General features: G+C 43.3%; 1 protein-coding gene across 1 annotated transcript in view; it reads right to left on the bottom strand.

The window, feature by feature from the left end:
- LOC129331051 (protein zyg-11 homolog B) overlaps positions 1–27,030 on the bottom strand; it is a 44,061-nt gene that overhangs the window by 15,055 nt on the left and 1,976 nt on the right. The window contains exons 2-6 of the mRNA XM_054981372.1: positions 20,063–20,228; positions 17,195–17,949; positions 4,144–4,284; positions 1,921–2,097; positions 1,046–1,110 (exon numbers count right to left, since the gene is read on the bottom strand). Of these exons, the coding sequence (XP_054837347.1) occupies positions 1,046–1,110; positions 1,921–2,097; positions 4,144–4,284; positions 17,195–17,949; positions 20,063–20,228 (1,304 nt within the window). The remainder of the gene's footprint in view (positions 1–1,045; positions 1,111–1,920; positions 2,098–4,143; positions 4,285–17,194; positions 17,950–20,062; positions 20,229–27,030) is intronic.

The raw sequence follows: 27,030 nt of genomic DNA on the forward strand, positions 1-27,030 counted from the left end.
CTTGCCGCGCACCCCCTGCCCTGCAGGGCTGGCAAAAGCAGCGCGGGGGGCTGCGAGGCTGCCCGCACCATTCGCCTGCCCCGCAGGACAGGGGGCGGACGACTTGCCGGGCACCCCCTGCCCTGCAGGGCAGGCAAAAGACAGCGTGGCCACCCGCGCCATTCGCCTGCCCCGCACGACAGGGCGGCTGGCTGCCCCCTGTCCTGTGGGGCAGGCGAATGGCGCGGACGGCCACGCAGCCCCCCGCGCTGCCTTTTGCCTGCCCTGCAGGACAGGGGGTGCGCAGCAAGCTGGCCGCCCCCTGTCCTGCGGGGCAGGCGAAAGGCAGCGCGGGGGGCTGCGAGGCTGCCCACGCTGCTGCCTGAGCCCTCTGGCAGCTGGCAGCTGCTCCCAGCACCCCCTCCCTGGTGGTGCCGGGGGCAGACTACCCCCCCTGCCCCCCCTCGATCCGGCCCTGGGAAGACACTCAGGCCCGCCAGGACTTTGTCTTTTCAGCGGGCCTGCAAGATGGAGATGTTCCGCCAGGCGTTTGGTTGAGGCCAGTCTTAATTGTGTTAGAAATGCCTCCCAACCGGTCTCCTGTAAGGGGGGGCTACATAACATCTGCCCCCCTATATGCGAAGTTGCAGTATGACATCTGCTCGTACTCCCTCCTCCCTTACTTACATTGGCTGGGATGATGTGGAGAGAGCTGCCATCTTTGGATTTTATATGTATTTATTGCTGACTTTGATGTTAATGTAATTTATTTAAATGATTCATCTGTTTTATGACATGGTTGTAATCCACCCTGAGCCCACTCATGGGGAGGGAGGGCTAGAAATTATCATTATCATCATCATCATATAAAAAAACCCCGGGGAAACAGAAAAAGAAAAATGACCTATAACCTTTGGCAGGCACGTGGATCTGATAAACGGAGCTTCTTTCACAACCACAGTATACAAACTTCCAAGCATTAAACTGTAACAACTGTTTAAGAAGTCATAATTTGCTCCTGAGAAGCCAAAGAACCTGAACCTCTAACTCAGGAGGACAAACTCACCTGTTAAACGGAACATCCTGAAGTATCCTGTCACTGCACAATGAAAGCAGGCAGTTCTTTTGCAGCTGTAAAAGAGCAAAATGGTGTTCAGAACAAAATACTGTTTCTGCAGCTTTGCCTTTTCTGCAGCAGAAATCTAATAAACCACAGTTTGGGAAGGGGCCAAAGCAGAGTAATGGAGCATCTGCATTGCATTCAGAAGGTCCCAGATTCCCTTCATAACATATTCAAGTAAAGGGGATTCAAGGAAGCAGGACTGGGAAAGCCTTTGAACAGTGTCGGCCAGACAATACTGAATAGAAAATACTGGCCTACACGGACCAGTGATCTCATCTGAATCTTAGAAGGCAACATCCTTGTATTCTTATGTATCAAGATCCACAATACTTCCTTCTTATAATTTGCTATTGTCATTTTGCAGTTATTTGTTTTGGAATGAAATGCAACAAAATAGAGTAGGTTGGAAGGATAGTATAGAGCTTCACAATACATTATCACTCAAGTCTGCCAGACCTTGTCAACAAAATACCCGCTACCTTGACAGAAGGTGAAGTAAATAGAAATTATGCCATGTAGAGCTAATGCTGCTGGAATGACTGCATTCTCAGATGAACTTACCAGTGTTTTATGATTAAGCCAGTTTCACAGTAGTGTGGCGTATCCATTGTGGGATCATATGAACCACATTCCTGTTCCAGAACAGGCTCCCCACTCCTGTTCTTTGCAGTAGATTTAATAGTGGTCTATTAGAAGTCAATAATCCTCAACTCTTCTAAATAGATTCATGGAAATGATTTTTCATTTTTGGAAAGAGTGCCAAATATTTCAGCATTTTAATGTTTCAGCTCTTTGTGTTGAAAAAGAAAAAAGCTTACCTGTTGATGGTTGGGAAAGTGCTCCATGGCTTTAAGGAGTAAGTGAGTGACATCTGCCAAGAGCCTAACAGGCATGCCTAGAGCTAACTCCTGTTTGGTCAAGTTGAATACGCAGGCACTCGCTGCTAATTGCACTGGCAAATTGAGAGGGTGGTTTCTCATTCCAATAACTACCAGCTGAAAACAAACATACACACAGAGCCCAATCAGAATTTGATCTCACATTTTTTTAAAAAACAGATTCAAACTCAGATCTTTAGAAAAGTCATCTTCAGAACTGCCAAGGAAGGCGAGAAGCCATGTGTACAAAATTCCAAGGGCTCAGATTGCTCTAGGAACTGGACATGGTGCTGATGAGGGACAGCAGGAACGTATTTGTTCTAATTAGGCATCTTCTGAAAGTTGGGGAGGGCACAAAGAGAACTTTTGTCCAAGGACTTGTGGCAGTCCTGGTCAATTTTATCTCTCCAAGAATCTATGAACTAGCTATAAGTAAGCCTCAGTCTCTCTTTTTCTTATCTATTTTTTATTTTTATTTACTTCATTTATATCCCACTTTTCTCCCCAGTGGGCACCCAAAGAGTTTAAATTATCCTTCTCTCCTCCATTTTATCTTCACGACAACCCTGTGACATAGGTTAGACTGAGAGTGTGACTAGCCCAGAGTCACTCAGCAAGCTTCTATGGTAAAGTAGGCACCTGAACCTGGGTCTCTCAGATCCTAGTCTGATACTCTAACCACTATACAAGACTGGATCTTACACACACACACACACACACACACACACACACACACACTTAAAATTTCCAGGACACAGATGAACAGACTAGCATTTTTATCCCCTGATTAGAGGCTATGCCATTCATATAGCCCTTTCCTTTCTTCCAAGACCACATTTATTCAGTATTGGATGGGGTATGAAGAAACTGAGGCAAAGGAGTACAGGATTTTGACTGAGGCAAAGCCTGGGGAAAGAAAAACTCACCATCACTAGCATATTCTTATTAGTACCATGCACATCCAAATCAGTTTTTCCTAAGCTGGAGGAAAAGACATTCTGCCCCTTTAATAATGAAGGGCTTAATGTGTAGAGATGGGTGGTTAAAACTTTTGATGGTATAGGGAAATAACATCCTATTAAGGGGCAGGATAGTTTTCTCCCAGACCGTTGGCAGCCTCAAGTTTCTCTCCAGCCAAGCTCAGGTGTCAGAGCTTGTTTGTGAGAGGAAAGGAGCTGTAGGAGGGAGAAACAGAAAACAGGAAAAATATTCAGCAACACAAACACATCCTTTTTCTACTGGAAAACTGCTTCCTCATCCTAAATCTTGCCACTTTATTGACATTTCACAGAAAGCATTCAAAGTTACATGAGTTTGCTGCTCTCACATGCAGTTCAGCCCACGGTTAGACCCACTTTACCACACCAGCTAAATGAGTTGGCTATTACTGCATCTCCCGTGATAAACATTTGAGTTATTACATCAAATCTTCAAGTTACCCAAAGGCAGCAAGTACTTCAAAATGGAGGAGGATGGGACAATATTTCCTTACTGTAGCAAAGAGTTTTTTATACCATGTTCTTCCACTGCCCTTCAAATTAGGATTAAAATGACCTTCTCTTCCAAATGTTCTATCATGAGAGAGATAATCATTTTGCTTTTCTTTATTCCATTTTAAATTTTATTGCCTCTCTTTTTTATGGTTAAAAATAAGGGAACATTTCAACAACCTGACATTGAGTTAGCATCAGGGCTTTTTTCTGGGAAAAGAGGTGGTGGAACTCAGTGGGTTGCCCTCAGAGAAAATGGTCACATGGCTGGTGACCCTGCCCCCTGATCTCCAGACAGAGGGGAGTTTAGATGGCCCTCCGCACCGGCACGGAGGGCCATCTAAACTCCCCTCTGTCTGGAGATCAGGGGGCAGGGCCACCAGCTATGTGACCATTTTCAAGAGGTTCCGGAACTCCGTTCCCCCGTGTTCCCCCTGAAAAAAAGCCCTGGTTAGCATAATCATATGGATATAGTATGACAATTTTTAAAAATTTTGTTCTATACTTTTTGTTTTTTGCTTTCTTCTTCCTCCCTTGGGAGGTTAACCTCACTTGATTGTGAGGTTATTCTGATCATGCATGCACATTTCATTCCATTGTATCTCAGGTTTACCAGATGACATTTACACAGAGACGCTTGCAAAGCTGGTTCATCATTGCTTAATGGTTTTACCTTTAGAATTTCTGGCTTGGTTTTTTCCATAATATGAGTAAGGCTGAAGAGATGAAAGAGTGCTTCCCTCACAAAGAAGGCTCGCTCACTGTAACGCCTCAGAGCTTCAGAAATCTGAGTTTCATTTGCTTCTCCTGATACCTACAACATACCAACAAAAACGACAAGCTCTCATAACAAAGGCAGAAGAAGATAAATTTTTTGTTGTCATTATTGAAAGATGAGACACAAAACTGGAAATTTTATGAAACCCAAAGACTTCACTTATTTAACTTCCCCAAAGTTTCTCTGACTATCATTCTTACCTCGATATAAATCAGATCTGCCATTCATTACTGGATATAACAAGCAAACCTTTCTGGTAGCTACAACAGGAAACTTCCTTCATATGACATAATGTTGCATTTTAAGAGTGTATGCTGGAATAATTTGTACTTGCTACAACTGGTGTATCACACTCCATGATAAAAAGTGAATTACATGAATATAAAACATTATATTGTATTGTTATATCTAGCTATTGACTACTCTGACTGGTGGTGTTTTCTAAGATTCAGATAGAGGTCTTTCTGAGTTTGCTATCTGAGGCCTTTTAACTGCAAATGCCAGGGACTGAGACTTTATGCATGCAAAACATGTTCTCTACCCCCTATTAATAGTCCCTTCACAAATTCTATATCCTATTGCTTGCACAGTTCTAGTTCCTTAGTATAGATACAAACTGCTTATATTATTTCTTTATTTCAAATAATCCTGTGACCCAATGGTCACCTTTCTAGATGGAGATAGTCTGGTAAATTCTTGGTACATACTTGAACTCTTTATATGTTTTAAATATCTCAAGCTAGGGGGATACAATCATCAAAGTTAAAATAGCAACTGGGGAGTATTTAAATGGCATTGTGGTGCCTGACTTGCCCCTAAAGCACAGAGGACGCCCTTATAATCTTTAAGTGTATTTTGCACAAATGTCTTGCTTTGCACGACTTGAATTAAAACTTAATGTTCTCTCCTTTGAACATCACTAGCTGCTCCAACTTTTGGCTAGGTTCTTAACAGCCACATGCATTTTTGCTCAAACATTGTGTTGCAACAACTGTACAGCAAACAAAGGATTCTTCCACTGTGATGTCTGGTAGATTCTGATCTATGGAAGTCAGAAGCTACAGCATCACACTGCTCTTCAAAGTCTGTAACTCCTTTCAAGCTTTTGATTAAGTTTCTTGATAAAGAGTTTACCTCTGCCCTCAATTACCTCTGCCCCAGTTGTCCTTTAGAATCAAGATCCCAAGACATCTGCAGACGTGATAAACATCTTTTATGCTAACATGCTGTTCATAACAAGTAGTGGGATACACAGTCTTATACCAAGAATAACTGTCGACCTCCCACACTGTAAGCAAAAGAATAGTTTTCAACCTAGTGTAGTAGATTAGCACTTGTCAGTAGCTTTCCATAATCTCTGAAGCAGAGGGTTTTCCCATCCTTATTACCCAAGATCTTTTAATTAGGGACGAAATATATTGGGCAGCTGGGCAAAATCAACAGCTCATACAAACTTGTACATGCACTTTCTCCATGGTAGCCCCCACCTTATGGAATGGCCTGCCTGAGGAAGTCAGGAAAGCTCCCATCCTCCTGGCTTTCTGCAAACTATGTAAAACTGAATTATTCAAGAGAGCTTTCTACTCAGATTAAAGGGCTGTGTCATAACAAATAGCTCAGAGAGATGCCTTGGTACGGACAGGGATTGCAGATTATGGCATTGGTTACTGTCTACTGATTTAGATATGCTCCTACTAAGGAGTGTCCATGTTAATTAGTTACACTTTGTTTCAGAAAGATTTCATCTCTGTCCTTGGCTTTATGCCTGTTACTAGCCCCTATTGTATCTGCTCATTGAATATCCTAACAGTTGTTCATTATTGTATTTTGCTCAGTGAATGTTCTAGCTGTTGATTATATTTTATTTCACTTGCACTGTGTAATTTGCCTTGGGTCTTGATGAGAATAGTGGACTATAACAAACAAATAATTGGACAGTCTTTGCTATATGAATTGCAGCAATCTAGATAGCATTGCTACCAACATTTGGCAAAAACAGGATTCAAGACATATAACTCTATAAATTCAGATATTGTGATCAAAATCCAGCAGGCTTTTGACAAACCCACCACTTATTTAAATAAATCAGAAAACTTTTATCATATGCCTTCTCTCAATGATTTTTTTGTATTATTACTTTTCATGTCACTCCACCTTCTGTAATTTTATCCACATGAAGTAGACCCATGATGTAGTGTGAACCTATCAATTATGCATGTGAAATAAGTCAATATTTCAACATTCTTAAGCACTGCAAGTTCTATGCTCCTAGGCAAATTCAATGCACAAAATGTGCAGCAAAGCATCATAGAAGTGAAATAATGGATCCATCAAACGTAACCCGGACCTAAACATCCTAGATGTTTCAGATGAGAGACCTTAACTTCAGATTTCTCCAAAAGATTCAAAGTAACATTAACATTACAATTGAAGTAAATATTTCAGCAGAATACATTAATCACTTGGAAAGAGATAGAAGTGCACTTATACATTTTTTTAAAAATCACACAAGTATAAAAATAAGATAGCAGACATTGCATTGGTTTGCTTTTATGAGCCATTGGTATTGATACTGAAGAGGATTTCATCCTAGTTTGTCAAACATGATAATGACATGTCAGTAAAAAAGCCTTTGCTCTTCAAAAAAGCTACAGAATGATTTCTGTTGTATATACATGGTTACAATCTGTTACCACATAAGCTTAGTGACCCATCTGAGAAGTACCTTTGTAAGACACCATTTTAGTGTCTATTCAAATGTAAGAACAACAGTTTTCTTTTGAAAAAAATAGAATTTTATTTGAAAGGAAAAATAGAAAGTGCATAGAATCTTGTACAAAATACAGAATACTAAATTTAAGCTACAACAGAAATAAATATTTAGACTATATGGTAATAGATTTAAGGTACATAGAAAATATAAGCAAGATATATAACACAACTAAATTTCATAACATTACTCCTCTCCCTCAATTGGTCTGTTATACAGGGGGAAAAAAACACAGGGTTTCTCACCTGTAACTGTTGTTCGTCGAGTATCTTCTGTGCAGACACACATTGGGACTGCGCAGGCGCAGGCCAGCCACGGAGAGATTTACCTAGCTTTTAGAAATGTTAAAGGGGCGCTCGGCATCACCGCGCATGCGCGGCAGTGTTCCCGCCAAAACACGGCCAACAGCTCGAGCGTCCACGGCATTCCCTCAGTTCACCTGAGCCGCCAGAGAGCCAACAACATATAGAAAACAGCACTCACAGCGGGGCAGGCGGGAGGGAATGTGTGTCTGCACAGAAGATACTCGACGAACAACAGTTACAGGTGAGAAACCCTGTTTTTCGTCGTCGTACTTCTGTGCAGCCCCACATTGGGAGAATAGCAAGCTCCTCACCAATGGGGGCGGGTATGAATAAGGAATGCAGGACAGCCGTGCCAACAGCTGATTCACACCGTGCATTCACGTCCACAGAGTAATGTCTGATGAAGGTGTCTGGTGTAGACCAAGTTGCAGCCTGGCAGACGTCCTGAAGAAAGACTCCACAGAGAAAGGCAGCAGAAGCAGCTTGCGCTCGAGTCGAATGAGCAGTCAATGAAAAAGGGCACTGTACTCCAGCCTGACGGTAACAGAATTTAATCGCAGACACCACCCATCGGGAGATGGGCTGGGCAGAAGCAGGAAGACCTTTACGGGAACCAGAGTAACACACGAACAGTGCAGGAGACTTCCTGATACATTTGGTGCGATGCAAATAAAACAATAAAGCACATTTCAGATCCAAAGTGTGTAGTGACTGTTCCCCTGGGGAAGAGGGATGGGAAAAAGAAAGGGAGGACCACCTTTTGTTGTAAATCAAATTTTGAGACCACCTTGGGTTGGAATTCCATGCTAGTGTGGAGCACAACCTTTTCTGGGAAAAACTGCAGAAATGGTGGGTCAACACGAAAAGCGGTAAGTTCCCCCACCCGTCTGGAGGACGTAACCGCCACCAAAAAGGCCACTTTCTGTGTGAGCAATGGCAAGGGACAGGTTGACAGAGGCTCAAAGGGCTGGAGCATCAGTTGGGAAAGGACTAGTGACAAGCTCCACTGAGGAACCGGTGGAGCCCTAGGAGGGAAAGTCTTAAACAGACCCTTCAGAAACTGTTTAGAAAGCCAGTGGGCAAAAACAGTTCTCCCATCAATCTGCTCATGAAAAGCAGAAATCGCAGCCATATGAACCTTAATGCTGGCAAAGGCGACTGCAGACCCAGGAGGTACTCCAATATTAGGGGCAAAGGACAGGCAAAGGGGGAGACCCCCTTAGGGACCAACCAGTGGGAAAAACGGGACCATTTCCTATGATAGGACAGTCTGGTGGACAGCTTGCGGGCATTGAGAATGACCCGCAGGACTCCAGAAGACAGGCCTATTCCGGGGGGTACAGGAGCCGGGCAGCCAGTTTTAGGATCTCCACATTGTGGTGCCAGATTCCGTCTCTGAAGAGCAGGTCCAGAACAGGCGGCAGAGGCAGGCATCGTCCCCGAGAAAGGGAGAGCAACAGGGGAAACCACTCTTGACGGGGTCAGCATGGGGCCACCAGGATGCAGTGGGTCTTGAAGGCCCTGACCCTGCAGAGAACCTTGTGCAGGAGAGGGAAGGGCGGGAAGGCGTTAAAGAATCCCGGGGTCCAGGGAATTTGGAATGCATCCCCCAGGGATTGGGGGTCTATCCCAGCCTGAGAACAGAACAAGGGTGTCCTCTTGTTCACGACCGTCGCAAACAGGTCGACCCGTGGACAACCCCACTTGCGGAAAACCAGTTGAAGGTAGGCAAGGTTGAGGGACCATTCGTGCTGGGGCAGAAACATCCTGCTGAGCGTATCTGCCGAGGTGTTGAGCTCCCCTGCAATGTGAATGGCTCTTGGAAGGACGCTGTTGGTTATGGCCCAGTTCCACAGAGCCGTGGCTTCTGCGCAGAGCTTGAGCGAGACCGTTCCTCCCTGCTTGTTGAGGTAGTAACAGGCTGTCGTGTTGTCCGAAAGGACTTGAACCCATCTGTTGCGAAGCACATCTGCAAAAGAAGCAAGGGAGTAACAGATCGCTCTAAGCTCTAACACATTAATATGCATGCCAGCTTCAGCTGGGGACCAAGTGTCTTGGGCCGTCAAACTGCCACAACGCCCTCCCCACCCTAGGGTAGAGGCGTCAGTAGAGACAGTGACCTCAGCCAGAAAGGTACCAAATGTGCAACCTGCAGATAAATTTTCTGAGACCGTCCACCAGCCCAAGGACCTCAGTACCACTCTAGGTATAGAAAACCTTTGATGTTGACTCATGGTCAGAGGATTGAACTTGCGAACAAACCAATTTTGCAGGGGTTTCATACGTAACCGTGCAAAAAATACTACACCAGTAGAGGAGGCCATAAGGCCCAGCAAGGTCTGAATCAGCAAAGCCGTTTGATAACGGTTAGAAATAAAGTGGCGGGCTAGAGAAGCTAGCCTGCGGAGCCTATCAGGGGGTAAATACGCTCTTCCCAGAGGAGAGTCAAAATGGACGCCAATAAAGTGTATGGCCGTGACAGGGGATAGAACAGACTTGTCAAAATTCACCATAAGCCCCAACCTGGAAAGTAATGACAAGGTGAGGGTAAGGTGATCCTGGAGGGATTCAGCAGAGGGCCCCACTAGGAGCCAGTCGTCCAGGTAAGGGTAGATGACACAGCCCATGGACCTCAGATACGCCACCACAGTGGCCATACATTTTGTAAATACACGGGGGGCCGAGGCCAGCCCAAAAGGCAGAACCGTATATTCGTAAACCGTACCCCCGCAGAGAAAGCGGAGGTAGTTCCTATGCCCCTCATAGATGGAGACATGGAAGTAGGTATCTTTCAGATCAATGATGGCCAGCCAGACGCCCACTTCCAAGAGCTCTATGACCTTTGCCAAGGTGCCAAGGTCAGCATCTGAAATTTCTGGACCTTGAGATAAGTATTGAAACCCCTAAGGTCCAATATGGGTCGAGACCCACCGTCCTTCTTGTCCACAAGAAAGTATCTGGAGTAGAACCCCCAAGGGGACTCAGATAGATTAACTGCACGGACAGCACCCTTATTTAGTAACTCCAAAACATTATTTTGCAGAACAACATCAGAACAGGAAGAGGAACGGGGAGGGTGAGAAAGAGGAGGGGTGTCAATAAACAACAACTTGTAACCATGGGCCATGATTGTGAGGACCCAAGAATCATCAGTAACCAGCTGCCAAACGGGCAGAAAAGGCCGAAGCCTGTCCAGGAAAGGAGCAAACTGAACAGTGCTCGCAGGGATCAACTGGGGAGCATCCAGGCCTAGTCAGAAGATGGACTTTTGCCCAGAAGTTGAGGCTTTAGGAGAAGAAGGCTGGGCTTGCTTTCCCCTGGAACAGCCGGATCGCCTGGATGCGTGCCTCTGCGGGGCCGAGTAAGACCGCTGACCGTAGGGCTGACTGTAGGAGAATTGCCCCTGGTGTTACAGCTGGTACAAGGTTTGGTAAGCATGGAACCGCCTGGAACGGTACCTTGGAACACTGGGCTGCTGAGACGTGATGACCCCAAGAGACTTCGCAGTCTGATGATTCTTCCTCATCTGAGAGAGGGAGTCATCGGTCTTCTCCGAGGAGGGCACCTTCAAAGGGGAAGTCCTCTATTTTGGCTTGTTTGTCTAGGGGTAAAGCTGTGGACCGCAACCAGGCGTGACGCCTCAGCACCACAGAAGATGCCACTGACCGGGCGGAACAGTCAGCAGCATCCTTCCCCGCGGTCATCTGCTGCTTGGCCAGCTTGATCGCCTCCGCCTGCAATGCCTTGACCAGGGGACGCCGATCCTCTGGGAGGTCAGAAAGATAGGAAGACAGACGCTTCCAGAGGAACAGGTTGTAAGAGCCCATGATCGCCTAGAAATGGGCAATGCGGAACCCCATGGATGCCAAAGAGTAGATCTTCTGACCGACGTTGTCAAGCTTACGACCTTCACGGTCAGCTGGCGCGGAGGACGAACCGTGTCGGAACCGGGCGTGGACCTCCTCGGCCACCAGGGAAGACCGCTTTCGATGGGCGAACAGGAAGGGACAGTCTTCTTGCTTCAGACGATAATACCGGTCCACCTTCTGCACGGTCGCCGGAATCGACGATAGAGTTTGCCAGAGAGCATGGGCATTGTCCATAAAGTCCTCAACAGGAGGAAACGCCACCAAAACTGGGGACCCGGAGTACAAGGCCTCCAAGAGCTTACTCTTAGGCTTGTTGGTGGTAGCAGAGACGTCGATCTCAAGGGCAGCTGCCATACAAGTCATCTGCTCCGCAAACATCCGATAGTCGTCGTTCGGGGAAGAGGAACGAACTTCTCCCACTGTTTCATCAGGAGATGGATTAGACGCCATGTCAGACGAGTACTCAGATGGAGAAGCAAAGCCTTCTTCGTCTTCTGAGCTGGAAAACTCCGGGGGAGCAGGCGCCGGAACGGAGGTAGTCGGCATGGTCGGAACCGATGGACGGGTTCCTTGCACAGCAGAAGACTGTGGCACTCCCTGAGAGGTGGAAGGAAAGGGAGGCGGCGCAGGAGGATAGGCAGACATGGCCGGCTGGATCGGAACCGATGCACTCGGAACCATGGAGCGTTGGAGGAAGGATGCTGACGATTGCAGCCAGGAGACAAAATCCTTCCATGTAGCCAGGTTACCTACGCCCGGAATCAGTTGCCAGGGCGGCAGAGAAGGAGGCACTTGTGGCGGCCACTGCCCTGGAGCAGAGCGCTGAGGATCACTAGCTGGAACCGAGGACCAGGGTAGAGACGAAGCCGGCAACTCAGATGGAACCGGAGCGGATGGTAAGGAATGCTCAAAGGATATACACAGTTCCGAGAGACTCGGCATGGCCACATAGTCATCTTGTACCACAGGCAGCGGAGTGCGAGGAGGAGACGGGGTATGGAGAAAGTCGTCAACTTCTCCTTCAGCCGCAACAGGCATGGGGGATGGACGACCCCGGCTAACAGTGGTCGTGGACAGAGCCCGCTTCTTGCTTTTGGACTTCCACTTGGCCTTTTTAGGCGGGGGCTCCGAAGTAGCCCTAGCAGTCGAAGACTGGGAGGCAGATAGCTTTTTTGATGGAACCGAGGGCTCACCTGAAGCGGGCTCGGAACTCGATGAACGCCTCGGAGCGGGCTGCTCCGTCGGATCCGAAGATGGAGCCGGATCTGAGGACCTTCGCGATGGGGACAGGGAAGGAGCAGAGGAGCGCAGCTTCTCACCCGATTGACCTCCCGATGACTTGAAGGGGAGAAGATTGGACTCCCACAGGAAAACCCTCAACCTGGCCTTCCTGTCGCTCCCCGCCGTCGGGAGTGAAGGACATACAGATGGTGCAGCGCTCCACAACATGGGCCTCGCCGAAACAGAGAAGGCACAGGTCATGACCGTCTGACTGGGTCATTTTCGTCCCACAATGCTGGCACTTCTTAAATAATGATGATTGAGACATCATAAAGCCGGATATCTCCCAAGATGTTAGAAAGGGAAGATATCTCCGCCAAAAGAACTACGAAGAACGCTGAAAAAACACTGACGAATAGCTAACACTAGGAAAAGCCTTCCTCGATGGTGGTGAAAAAGGAACTGAGGGAATGCGGGGACGTTCGAGCTGTTGGCCGCGTTTTGGCGGGAACACTGCTGCGTGCCAAGCGTCCCCTTTAACATTTCTAAAAGCTAGGTAAATCTCTCCACGGCTGGCCTGCGCCTGCGCAGTCCCAATGTGGGGCTGCACAGAAGTACGACGACGAACTAATACTTCTTGGTAGAAAATCTAATAACATATTTTTAGGGTTCAGCACAAGGTGAGACTTTAAACATTTTGTATTCAACATCATATTCAGCCTCATAATATTTAGTATATTAACTTATTGGTTAACTATTCAGCTTAACTATTAGTCTATTTTAATATTAATTATACATTCTAAATTTAATAAATTGACCTGTTGTGTATATAGAAAATGCATCCAATCGTACAAAAAGACCATAGTCTTAAGAATGAAGTAATAAGAATGATATTGAAGGAAAGAGAAAGAAAATTCTATAACATAGTTGTATAAATCAACAATAATTTTAAGTAACAGGATGGATAAACTTCAAAATAAATCTCCCCCCCCCAATCCCACTTGTATTTCTTTCCTTCGTACTTTCTTCCAACTTGCATGCCTTGAATTGATTCTAATTTGCTCAGTTTCCAAAAAGCTGTATAATCATTGGATCATCTTGTCGGAAGGGGCCTCCTGGATCAAAGTCGCCTTGGACCTTCAAAGTCTCGTACTAATCCTCAAAATACACTCTCTAAAGCCAAATCATCCAACATTTCTCGAGTTCCGCGAAAGCTCAGATTATTGCTTCTGAATTCCATTTGCAAAATTCCCATTCTCTGGTCTGCTCTTATCAATGGGCTTGCTTGATTCAATTTTTCCTTGTATCTCTCTGAACAACTTCTGTTGTATCTTAATTTCTTGAGTATCTTTATTTTCTTGAGTTTTCTGATTTATTTATTGTAATCCAGAAAGTAATTTAGTTCTTAGCTTCTGGAAATCTTTCCTTGATTCAGTGAAAGATCCTCACGTATTCTGGTCCATTTGCTGTAACTGAGTTAATGATTCCTTATCTTCCAGCACTGCTTCTTGTTTGCTGCTACTGGGTTAAAGTGTTTTTACACTCTTGCTTTAATTTTATAAACAAAGTTTTAATATGACTTGAGATTATTTTTTGAGATATATTTATGACATCTTCTGAACTTAGTTTGGCTTTAGCGTTTTTCATAGCTGCAACCATTTTCTTCAGTTCAACTTGACTCCTTCTTCACTTAAATACCTCAAGAAGTCTATCCTTAGAATAGATTAGTAAGAGAAAAGTCAGTTCATTATTCAAGCCAGTAGGTGGTGATTATGTAGCTGGAATATTACTCTCGGTCATCCTATGACGTCAGAGTTTAGTCTATAGCTTTCTAAAATATTCAATGTTCAGCCATTTTTCTCTCTCTCTCAAAGTCGCATAATGCAATCAAGAAGTGTTATAATAGCAACAGTTCTAATTCAACAATATATATTTAAAAGATGAGCTAATAAATGAATTTTAACTGAGCTATAACTTTAAATATTTCCTTGTAGGTAATTTGTAATCCAAAATTAGTCCAATAATCCAAACAGTTTGAAATCAGCTGTCGCATCTTATTTCTTCTTGAAAAAGAAAAAAAAGGAAAAATAAAACAAACAGGGCATAATATTGAAGCCAGGAAAAAAGAAAGAGATAATGCCCAGAATTGGCTGAGTTCCCAGATATGTTTAAAATAGTTCCCTTAATTGTCTGTTAAAATGCCGAGGTGAAACTGTAAACATTCTTCCTGGAAGCAACTCTTCCAAGTTAGAATCCGCAATCTTTTTCTTCCCAAAATTAAATGCAATATTTTTAAGGTCAGCATCCCAATTATTTTTAAAGCCAAAGACTAAATGTAAGTACTTGCTTTTTACTTTTATAAAGAGTTGCAGTTTTTTTACAAGCCTCCTTCATCCAGACAGCAAAATTAAACATAGTTTATAGTTTTCCTTTGTTCTTTTAAAAGAAGAACAAAAAAGAAAAAAGAAAAAAGGTCCTAGCATAGTCAAAAGGATATATATGTATATACAAATGATCCTGGCAGATTTATCTGTCCTTCCAGCCGCCTTCAGTCCTGCTTCTGCTGAAGTTTGTGTCCTCTGAACGCCAGGGAGTCTTCAGCTCTCTAATTAAAAAGAGCCAAATAATCTCCAGATCTATCCAGCACCACATGCTGGGGTGTCTCCTATCAATAAGGAGACAGGCTCAGGTTGATTTCCCCAACCTTGCCTGGCTATAAAGCCCAGGAAGCAGAAGCCCACAGAAATGAGTCTCTCAGTCAGCCGCCGTTTTGAGATCTAAGGAACAATAGTTCAAGACTGCAGATAAACCTGCTAGAGTGCTGGATTATGATGGGTTACCAGAGGAGAACATGCCTTTAGGTATGAAATGACCTTTTCACAGGTCTGTCACTTCTTGCTGGGCAGAAAATTATTCTTCTCTCCTTCAGGTACAAACTCAACTGCCCACTTTTCACTGCTATGCTGCTTGGCATGGTAAAAGTGACAAAGCAACAGAATCCCTTCCCAACCATTAAAAACATTAGCTTAGTCTCCTTGCTGTATAACTAAGGCTTTTAAGAATAAGACAGCTTATGCTGTACACCAGAGGGAAAGACGAGAGGCATTGTATGAAGGGAGACAAGCATTCTTTTTCTCTAGCCAGGATCAGCTGCCCACAAGCTATAATCTAAAGGGGCTCATTAATGCCATCGGCAAGCACCCTCACATTTACCCTGTCAAAAGGTGCACCAGAAAAGCAACAACATTGCCTTTAAAGTCCCAATCGCAAAAACTACTTTGAGGTTTTGTCACAATGTGAGGGATGAAGAGTATATAGGCAATAAAGTCAATTTTCCCCTTTAAAAGCCTTCATGCTGATTTCTTAGTTTTTTATTATTAACTTAGGAAAGTTTGAAGAGCAAGTGAGAGGCAGATTCTGGTACCTGTGAGAGGAACCTTTCAGAAAAATTGATGGATTTGCATCTCCCTGAGTGAATTTTATTATTTATTATAGGTGTATCTTGCCATTAGGCCTTAACAGGCACCACTATTCAGCTTACAAAGACAAGAAACATTTACAGTAAATCAATGCTAGCTCGCTATGCATCTATCCATCTAGCGAGCTAGCTAACAGACCATCAAAAATTAAAGCTATACAACATATGTGGATGATCCAATGGCCCAAGCTCACTCCACTGGCTATCCATCCAGTTTAATGTTCTCCACCGGCTCAATTTAATGTTCTGACCATCACATACAAGGCCCTTCATGGCCATGTCCGCTCGTATCTGCACATTCACCTCTCCCTCTAAGTTCCACCATAGCAGTTTTGTTCATGTGAACAGGGCCTTCTGCAGATGCCACCCTGCAAATGGACAAAATCAACAGCTACCCACGCAAGCACATTCTTGTGGTGGCCCCCATCTTATGGAATGGCCTGCCTGAACAGTTCAAGGAGGCTCCTGCTCTCTTAACTTTCCACAAACTATCTAAAACTGAATTATTCAGGAGGGCTTTTTTTTACTCAGGCAGTAGGGTGGTGCTGTAAGGAAATGGTTCAGAGAGATGTTGTGGTAAAGGGGCAATGACTGCAGTTTATCCTACCAAGTACTGTCTGTTGATGTAGTTATGCTCCTATTGGGTAATATCTGTATGATTTAATAAGTCATATCAAAATGCTTATGTTTGTTTCAGTAAGGTCCATCTCTTTTCCTGTATTTGAATGTATGCTTTTTTCAAATTTCTGCAATGCACACATTTTTAACGTCTCAGTTGTTGATTGTATTACACCGTGTAATCCACCTTGAGTCTCAGTGAGAAAAGTGGACAATAAATAAATAAATAAACAAATAAATAAATAAGCAACTACCTGAAAACTAGAATGTAAGCGGCTGAGGAAAAAAGCATATGGTAAATGAAGAAATGGCCAGTGAGAGACAAAGTGTAACGGCTTGAAATGTCAGAAGAAAATAGAGAAAGAGAAGCAGGTAGAGTACACTGGGACTATTCTCTCGTCTGGCTCCACAGTTGGAGGTGGGGTCCAAGCAAGGCTCACTTAGCTGTCCCACATTTTACCTGAAAATAATGCAAATTCAATGCAAAATGAAAACAACGGCATTTCTGGGACAGCAGGCCCTTTGATAGCCTTAAGAAACCAAAAAGTATCTAGCCTTATCGCCTCCCATCATCAGAAGAGATCCACTTGTCACCAACCAGAATTTTAAGCTTTGCACAAGGACTTATTTCAGAATTAGTATTTCAGGTATGTGTCATCCCCCCGCCCCTGCCAAAGATACCAACCTTTAAGTGTCCCTCTCCTGTAAGAAATAATGAGTAGCCAGCATCAGTCGCTAACAGCCCCACAAACTGCATGGATGGTCGCTGTTGAACAAATGCTTCTACAGCTTCATCAGTAACATGCTTCCTGCCTGAAATGTCCAATGATACAAGACTGGATAAGATGTCTTTCTGTTCTAACAAGCGTAGTGCAATATCAGACGTGAACTGCTTATCATCTGAAATGTCAAGATGATTCAGATATTTCAACTCTCGTATGACATCCAAAATCTGAGTGGTTGTCATTTTCAAGCATTTCAGGTGGTGCATGGTAAGAGACTTGAGGCGATCCTTGCAGGCCAGTAGTGCAGTTATATCAGTGACTGAGGTGTTGGATATATCCAAGCTTTCTAATTTCGGAAGCGAAGCCACGTCAGCTAGATCTTCATTGTAAAAGAGAACATTGGTAATGCTCAAAGCACGAAGACCAGTCAACTGACTGAAGCACCTTTCATAGGGATCTTCCAATGAAAGAGTTAATGAGTTCAGTACAAGGCATTGGAGGTTTTGCTGGATCCATTTATTGCTGCCAAGTCCGCTGATGATGTCTGTGATGGTAATGTCTGCATTCACTCCTGTAGCATCAAGTTCCACCAGCTTATGGTGGCAAAATGCTTTCCGAAAAGCCACAGCAGATATTTTTGCTCTGCGGATACAAGCTCTTTTCAAGCGCATCTGGTTGCCTCGAAAAATGCCCACAGTTGCCTCATTCAACAGTCCTGTTGAAAAAGCAGTAATAGACATATCATGGATGTTTTTAAAAATTGGAAGCAAGGATGGGGAGATTAGAGATGGGCATGAACCACAAAAAAACTGAACCATGAGGTTCGTGGATTTTCATGAACCGGGAACCACAAACTGGCACGAATTGGGGCAAGTTTACAAACCAGTTCGTGGTTCGTGGGATTTAAATGCCCCTTTCCAGCTGCTTAGCGTGGCAGGAAAGGGGCATTTGACAGTTTAAAGGGCACTTTCCTGCCTTGCAAGCAGCAGGTCTCTAAACTATCAGCTGGCCACCGTGGCGGCCATTTGAGGGGCAGGAAGGCTGTTTTCAGTCTCCACCACCGCCCTGCGGGCCCACACAGTGGCAGAAGAGGCAAAAAACGGCCTTCCCACCCCTTGCAGGAGGAGGGGGAGGATGCCGTGGGCCCACAGGGCAAGGTAAGTGTGGGGCTGGGGCTGGGGCTTGGGCAGTTTAAAGGGCCCTGCGGCTTGCAAGCAGCAGGTTCCTTTAAACTATCAGCTGACAGGCGGCAAGGGGGGATCCCCCCCTGCCACCTGATAGTTTAAAGGGACCTGCCACTTGCAAGTTTATATGGCCATTTCCCTGGGGAAATGGCCATTTAAACTGCCCCTTTACGACCCAAAGGAACCAGTAGACCAGTTCATGGAAGTTCATGGAAGTTCATAGAAACGAGCTTCCACGAACCACTGGTTCGCGAACCACAAACTGGCCTGGTTCGTGTGTTTTTTTGGGTCGTAATTTGATTCGTGCCCATCTCTAGAGAAGATATCTCAGCTAGGAATTCCTCCATTAGCTTTGGGACTGAGGCTTTCTGGGTCGAAGAAAGGGAGGTTTCCCAGAAGAGAAGAAAACCCTCTTAGTTCTGAGGCTTCTTTTTGGGGGGTTTCATGGTACTGGGGAAATTACTGTGCAGAAGCCAAGGCATATAGGATCCAGCAGGATGCCAGGCCTTTGCTCCAGAGCTGAATTCTATCCCCCTTCCTCAGATCAGTGCTAGCATAACTCCCTCCAAACTGACATGTGGTATCAGCTAGGCAATGCACAGAACTTTTTTCTCTGGAAAGGGTTAACTCCAGTATCTTGCATAATAGGCCTGTTAGAACACCCCTAGGTATGCTGTATGAGTGCAACAGACTTCCCTTAACCGGAGATCATTTTAAATGACTGCCTGACAAAAGAAGCCACTGATCTCCAATGACACAAAATCACATTGCTTGTGATAATAAAATACAATATCAAGAAACAATTCACATGGATATCAGTATAACTAATTTTCACCATGGCCTCATGCGGGAAAATAAGACAGGTCTTGCTACAAACCTGAGAAAAGCCCCAAGTTTGCAAAAAAAAATTGGGAGGAGGGGGTAAAAACCCCAAATAATGGAAGTAGCACCTGTTGCTTTAAGAAACAAATGCCCTCAATGGCCATTGCTAGGCAACTACACAGTATTGCCAGCATTGGTTTCTGTCAGTAAGGAGCAGCAGGGGAAGGAGCAGGGCCCTTTCCAGGACTATTTTGACCTCATCAGGGCCAGGTGTGCAAGCAACCACCAGGTGTCTTGCTACCACAAAACTTGCATGACTTACCCATAACTGGCTGCTTGCTACTGTTCAACAGCCACTATTTCCTCCACCACAAAAGCCAATGTTGTGTAGTGGTTAGAGTTTCAAACAAAGATCTAGGAGACCCAGGTTTGAATCACCACTCTGCTGTGGAAGCTCAATGGGTGACTTTGGGCCAGTTACACATTCTCAGCCTAACTTACTCCACAGGATTTTGTGAGGATAAAATGGAAGAGAGGAGAATGATGTAAACTGCTTTGAGTCTCCCAAAGTCTTTCTGTGGAGAAAGTGGAGTATAAATGAAATAATAAATATAGCTGAAGATGGAGGCACAAATAAAAGATGGGTAGGTGGGTGGGAGGGAGGGAGAGAAAGAAGCAAGAAAATGGGAGGGGCTACCAGGGCTTTCAGGGAAGGTAAATGGTGGGGGAGGGGAAAATGAGATGCCCCTTGTAACTCCTTGTGGGTCCCCTGCTTGTATTTTTTAACTTTAATTAGGATATCCATAAAAAGAATCATTATACCATTAAATGCCATTGTCCGCAGCAATCGGTCAGCCACCTCTTGGGGAAATATTCCAGGCTCTTGCAAGCACAATGTCCCATCATGCCTTTCAGTACAAAACTTCTCTAAGTCAGTAGTCAGATAATTCAAGCAAATATCAAGTAGAGAGTAAGGTGAAGCCTCCTCCTGTTAGAAAGAAAAAACTTATTAGCTAAAAATCATTGGCAAGGGGTTGGAGGAGAGCTGTCAAAAGGATTCTTTGGGGAAGAGGCTGCACCTGCAATCCCAGTCACCACTGAGTTGACATGCCTGGGAGAGAAACCGGGCTCAGAAGGTACACAACGTCAGTGAAGAGACTGTAGAATAACTATTTAAGGAATGCCAGTTTACATGTTAAAATGTTGAAACCATACAGATTGTTGGCTGGAATGATGGGATAATCGGCACTTCTCCTAGTAGTAAAGTGATGGGAATCTGTTGATCACAAAAGCAGTGTAAATGGGCTACCTTGATTTTACCACAATCTGGGGATTCTCCATGTGTGCTAAAACATGATGCTGTAAATTAACCAAAAGAGGAAAACCCAGACATGGCTTCATGAAGCCTGAATGTGCTCTAGGGGGCAGGCAATACGGACAGCAACTGGTCAGTTCAAGGAAGAAAAGGAGGAAGGGAAAACTACCTGTTACAAGTCTGTAAGTGCTTGATGCATTTTGGAGGTGCAGATTTTGGAAGCTGAGGTAGGATTTCCCAATTGCTGCCTCTTTCCAGGATACTTTGTAGGCCTTCACCTTGTTCCCTCTATTTTCAAAGTGTGGCCTTGGGCCAAAATGATGGAGGAAGGGAGGGGGGCAGAATAGAAAGATTCCACCTTGGAGTTTATTTAAGACATTTATGGCTCACTTTTCTCTCAAAGAAACTAAGGACAAGGTTTAAAACAAAAGTTCAAACAATAAAAGACAAAGAGCCAAGAAAAATACAGTTACTGTTGCCATTGCAATGATCTACTCCCACACACCCTCCTAAGTCGAAACTGCTGAAATAAACGAAGTTGAGAAGTCAGACGCGCTAAGGATCAAGACTGTCTTCATACTGCCACGGAAATATGTGTCACCTACTTCCCATGACCCTGTTGCCTCAAGTCAGCATGCACATCCTTGGTGCCCAAATCCCTCTCATCCAGTATCTTTTTGGTAATGTTGGGACACAAGCCCAAGCACGCGCTGACTTAATATTGATGCATGCAGAAGGGCATTCTTAAAAGCTCTCAAGAGGGGGATTCAGCACAATCTCTAAAAAATAACCTTTCTGTAACAAGGGCAGAGGTACAGCTTTTCCCATGTGTTTTCATACATATGTACTTTTTTATATCTAAACCACTATCAGCAAGCTACTGTAGCAGTTTACCAAAAAATATCACAAACAGAAACTATAAATCCACAATGCATTAATAGGGAAGGGGTGTCTGATATGCATACAAAAAGTCCCCCAGTCCAACAGCCGGTATCTTCTGTTAAAGGGACCCTTCCTGAGACCCTGAAGAGCTGCTTCCTTTCTGAGTAGATAATATTGATCTTGATGGACAAATGGTCTAATTCAGTATAAGACAGCTTCATGTGTTCAATATAATCCAAGGCAAGACAAACTTATTTCTTGTTCAAAAACTAATACCTGTAATTCCTGATTTTAATTCACCTCTGAATAGCATTGCTGCATGCAATTACTTGGAAAATCCCATGTACACGTTGCCACAAGTGGGCTACAACTTGACAGCACTTTACACCATCATAGGATAAAACTGACAACAATTTTAACATGAATGATTGGCTAAATTTTAAAACATCTATGGATATTATTACAGGGATAGTGAAAAACAGCTTTAAAATGTTAAGTACAGAATATAAAGAAATGCCAAGATCCTGTGTGGTAAAACAACTCTTGACTTATTGAGCAGTAATTTCAGATTAACAGAAGTAGCTTGACAGTGCAATCCTAAAACAGAGTTATACTCTTCTAAGTCCATTAAAGTCAAAGGGCTTAGAAGGGTATAACTCCACTGAGCATCATAGAGCAACACCATTAGAAAACTTCCTCTCTCTGTGTTGATTAAAGCTTTTTAAGCTTTAATCATATCACATCACAAACTCATATCATATCACAAGCTCATTGTATGCCTAGAATGTCACAGAAAGCCCGTCTTTCCAATCAGACAGTTAAATGTTATTTCCATTGACTTCTGAAAGCTTCTAATAAAGTAGTGGAAGTAACATGTTGGAACACACAGAGAAAATATATATCATGGAAAAATTAACCCACCTTCTACTTCAGAGCCAATGGAAATAATGCCTTTAAATCTTGCTTCTATTTCTAATTACCATGGTTCCATGCAGTGTATATGCATGCGTGCAATTTAATAACTAAGGTAATCATAAACTAAAACTTACAACTTCCTCACTGTAGATACAAAAGGTTGTTATAAAGGTTGTTTTAATTTCCCCCCTTTTCAGACCCCCTATATAAGCTTGCCATTTTCAGTTCCTTAACTTTCACCTGTTGGTGGAAATAGCATCATCACCACTATGAATTATCCTGAGTACCAACAAAAACCTGGCTCAATCGACTAGCATTTTTACACCTCCAGCCAATTTTAAAAACAGAAATGCCAACTGTTCGCTTTGTAAACTAACTGGAACAATGTCTTGCCTTTGCAGCAGCTGGTTTACTAGCATTTTACTTTTATTTTTAAAAAATCTAACAATGCAATCCTATGCAGCATTACTCCACTATAAGCCTAATGAATTCAGTGGTCTTAATCTGGAATAACTATGTTGGAACTGCATTGTTAGATTCCTTATTTCATCTGTTTTACATAAGCTTGTTGTGGAACTAAGATGTGTTATAAGATAGAATGAGGAAATCCTTGCAAAATCTGTTTAAAATACAGCCTATGTAGTATCCATTAATTTCTCAGCAGCACATATGAGCTATTCAGTACATAAGAAATATTCATTATATCTATATGGCTTTTAAGGGCTTTATTTTCTCCTCCAGAAAAGTAATGTTAGCTCTATGCTTTTGTTTTGTTTTTAAAACATCAATAAAGATTAAGGAACAAGAAAAGACGTATCTCTTATTACTAAAACACATTAATATTTCAGAACCACACGGCAGGAGCTTATTTTGAGTCATCTGTGCTCTTTCCACAATCGCTAGGCAACCCACAGACTGCAATGAAACTGCCTGGGGTCTAGTGATTGCACCCTTGTGCCACATGCAGCAGCTCTAACACTGCCACTTCTACGAATTTCTCCCTTACTGAGAAAATAACTATAGCTGAGTCAGCAAGGTGGAGCAAGAGTGAAAGGGAAAACATCATCTAGTATTTTGGGATCATTCAATGTTGGCTGCAAGTATGCATTGCTCATGGAATACTAGCGCTAATGGCAGCTTGCTGCTTCAAAAATCTAACTGAGGCAGGCCAGGGGGCAGTAAGGTTTTAATGTAAATGCCTATGCATAGGTATATGCTTGTTTCAAAACATGTTCACATATAACTTTGTGCATTACTACAATGGAAATTCAAGAGCATAAGTACATAGAAACCTCTATCATGTCCCCCATTAGTCATCTCTTTTCTAAACTGAAAAGTCTCTGACTCTCAAGCCAGTTCCTCATAGAAAAGGTGCTCCAACCCCTCATACTGGAAAAAAGGCAGGAGTCCTTCCCTCCCCAGAACTCCCTACTCAAAAGAAGAAATTATCCATTTGAACTACATTAATAGTGTAAGTCCTGCCGTGACATTTGACAGCTCTGTGAAGCAGCCAGAACACACGATGTATGGAGCACAGGCGAATCCCCAAAGCAGAGCCACCAGCCTCTTTGTTAGAGTGGCTATTGAAAGAACGTGGTTAGAGTGTCAAACTAGTATCTGGGTGTCCCAGGTTTAAATCCCCATTCTGCCATAGAAGTTTGCTGGGTGACCTTGGGCCATCACACATTCCCAGCCTGAAGAAGGGGAGAATGTTGTTAGCTACAATGGGTTCTCATTGGGGAGAAAAGGGGGGTTAAATAAAATAAGTAATAAAATGTAAAAACTGTTGTAGGACCTCATACATTTTCCCATGAGCCACTATTTTAATAAGGGAACTATAAACCTATTTATGACAATCAAGGAATCTCTAAATTCATAAGGATCATCATCAGCCTTGTTAAAAGACTTCCATAAACTTGAGCTCATATAACCTGTAACACAAGAATGAAAGTTTTATGTTTTTGCCAAATTGTGGGGCAGGGGAAGGAAGGCACTTGATGGAGCATGGCTACTCCAGAGCAGCTAACATCTTAAATTCCAGAACACATTTTATAGACCCAATCAGATTCACTTCAAAAGGTCATTTAAAAAAAACGAAAGCCTCTGTGTCCTCAGGCTGCACTACTCCATTGACTTAACTTGAACTGCATTCTATACAGAACTGTATTATGAGCCACGCCCAGGCACTTGCCAGACTCATGTAACTCAGTGGTCAGCATCCTGCCACTGCACCATATGAAATTCGAAAGTACATTATAAACAATATTCAGGATGTTTATAAACAGCGATATACTACATGAAGAAGGGGAACAGGAGAGTTAAATTTCTGCTGTTTGACCGTGTAAATTTCTGGTGTTCACCCTGCAAGTTAAAAAAATTCATAAAAATAGTCTCCTTTATTCACTAATTGTACGGAGTTTGTTTTTACATCAAGAAGAGTTCCCTGCTCTACACCCACATTTTCAAGTGGTATTATTCAATAGACTATGTACTATTGAACATACGATCTAGTTCTCAGAACAGAATTTTTAAATTCTATTTTTAAAACACTAATCTCATGGGTGTTAGGGACTCAATAAAATTATTCTTAAATATCCAAATAGAGCAGAAGCGAGAATATTTTAGCCTAGCTAGTGACGTCTATATATTTATTTACACATTTACACATAAATTAACAGTCATTTATTTCTTTTTAATTAATTATTACTAATACAAGATTCTAGTACAAAAGGGCCACTTTGGTATAGTGGTTTAAGCATCAGACTAGGAACTGGGACAACCAGGTCTGAATCTACAATTCGCCATGGAAACTTGCTGGGTGATCATGAGCCATCACTCTCTCTCAGCCTAACCTCCCTCACAAGGATGGTTGTTGTGGGTTTTCCAGGCTGTATTGCTGTGGTCTTGGCATTGTAGTTCCTGACGTTTCGCCAGCAGCTGTGGCTGGCATTTTCAGAGGTGTAGCACCAAAAGACAGAGATCTCTCAGTGTCACAGTGACTGTGACACTGAGAGATCTCTGTCTTTTGGTGTTACACCTCTGAAGATGCCAGCCACAGCTGCTGGCGAAACGTCAGAAACTACAATGCCAAGACCACGGCAATACAGCCCGGAAAATCCACAACAACCATCGTTCTCCGGCTGTGAAAGCCTTCGACAATACATCTCCCTCACAAGGTTGTTGTGAGGAGAAAAGGAGAACAATGTCAGCTGCTTTGGGTCCCCACTGGGGAGAAAGGTGGAGTATAAACATACAAACTGGTATCAACATTTTCCAATCTGTTAGCTGGTAAGAAACCAGTCTTTTACTATAACTGCATATTTCTCCTTTCCCATACACATGTACTTGACACTCACAACATTAGGCCCTTCTTATACATTACATTAATTATACCAGAATACTGATTCTGCATTTACTACCAAAAACACAGATTAGAATTATCGCTTTACCCATAAAAACGAAAGGGAAGATATAAATAATTCAATTTTTAAATGCTCTGCCAAGTTTTTAAAGTGTTACTAAGCACGATTACAAGGGAGTAAATCCCACTGGAACCAGTGGTACTTCGGAGGAATTTTAGGATTGCACTTTATGGTATATGATGTGATCCTTCACAGAAACCTAGGTATGGCTTTTTCTTCTGAATTAAGCAGCTTATTCCAGAGTAGAGATGGGCACAAACCCAAATACGAACCAAAAAAAACACATGAACCAGCCCAGTTCGTGGTTTGCGAACCAGTGGTTCGTGGAAGCTCATTTCCACAAACTTCCACAAACTGTTCTACTGAGTCATACGAGGAACTGAGTTTGGCTTTCTACGTCACAAGTTTTAAATGCTCTCTCCCCCCCTAACTGCATCTTCTCTCTCCTCCCCTCCTCTTCTATACTTGACCAGTTTCTGTACCATGCATCTGACGAAGAGAACTTGATTCTCGAAAGCTTATGCTACAATAAAATTGGTTAGTCTTAAAGGTGCTACTGGACTCTTTTTGATTTTGCTACCACAGACTAACACGGCTAACTCCTCTGCATCTACATTACAAGTTGGGGCAGCATATTTGGTGGTAAAGGCATGTTAAATATTTCCCCACACACTATTGACTTTAAGAATGTATTGTTAAGAGTTGATAGTGTGTCATGTGCTATGTACTGATTTATGTGGGAAAACAATGAAAAAAATGAATTGTATTTGATACCATCAGAAAACAGTGAGTATGAGAATATTTAATGCATACTTATTATTCCTTGAAACATTTTAAACTCCCTCTTGTGTAAATTGATATTACTGAACAATGGTAAAAGATTTCCTATTCATGTTTACATTCAGAATGCAGTGTCCAATCCACATTAGTTCTTGTAGGACAGTACTTTTTAAATTAGTACTCTGGAATAAAGATGTGTAATATTGTATATGCAATTTAAGTATGAAAGGTCAGAAGTGGTTCTGGAGTATTTATTTGTTTTATTTAGTGCATTTTTATCCTGCCCTTTCTCTAAGGAGTTAGGGAGTGTACATGATTCTCCCTTCCTCCATTTTATCCTCACAATAGCTCTATGCAATAGCTAGGCTGAGAAAGCATGTCCTAGGGTCACCAATAATTTTCATGGCAAGCAGGGTCATGAACAGTGGTCTCCCCAGCCCAACATGCTGCTACACCACTCTGGAATAGAGATGGGC

Source organism: Eublepharis macularius, chromosome 5 (assembly GCF_028583425.1).
Source record: "Eublepharis macularius isolate TG4126 chromosome 5, MPM_Emac_v1.0, whole genome shotgun sequence".
Classification (NCBI taxonomy): domain Eukaryota; kingdom Metazoa; phylum Chordata; class Lepidosauria; order Squamata; family Eublepharidae; genus Eublepharis; species Eublepharis macularius.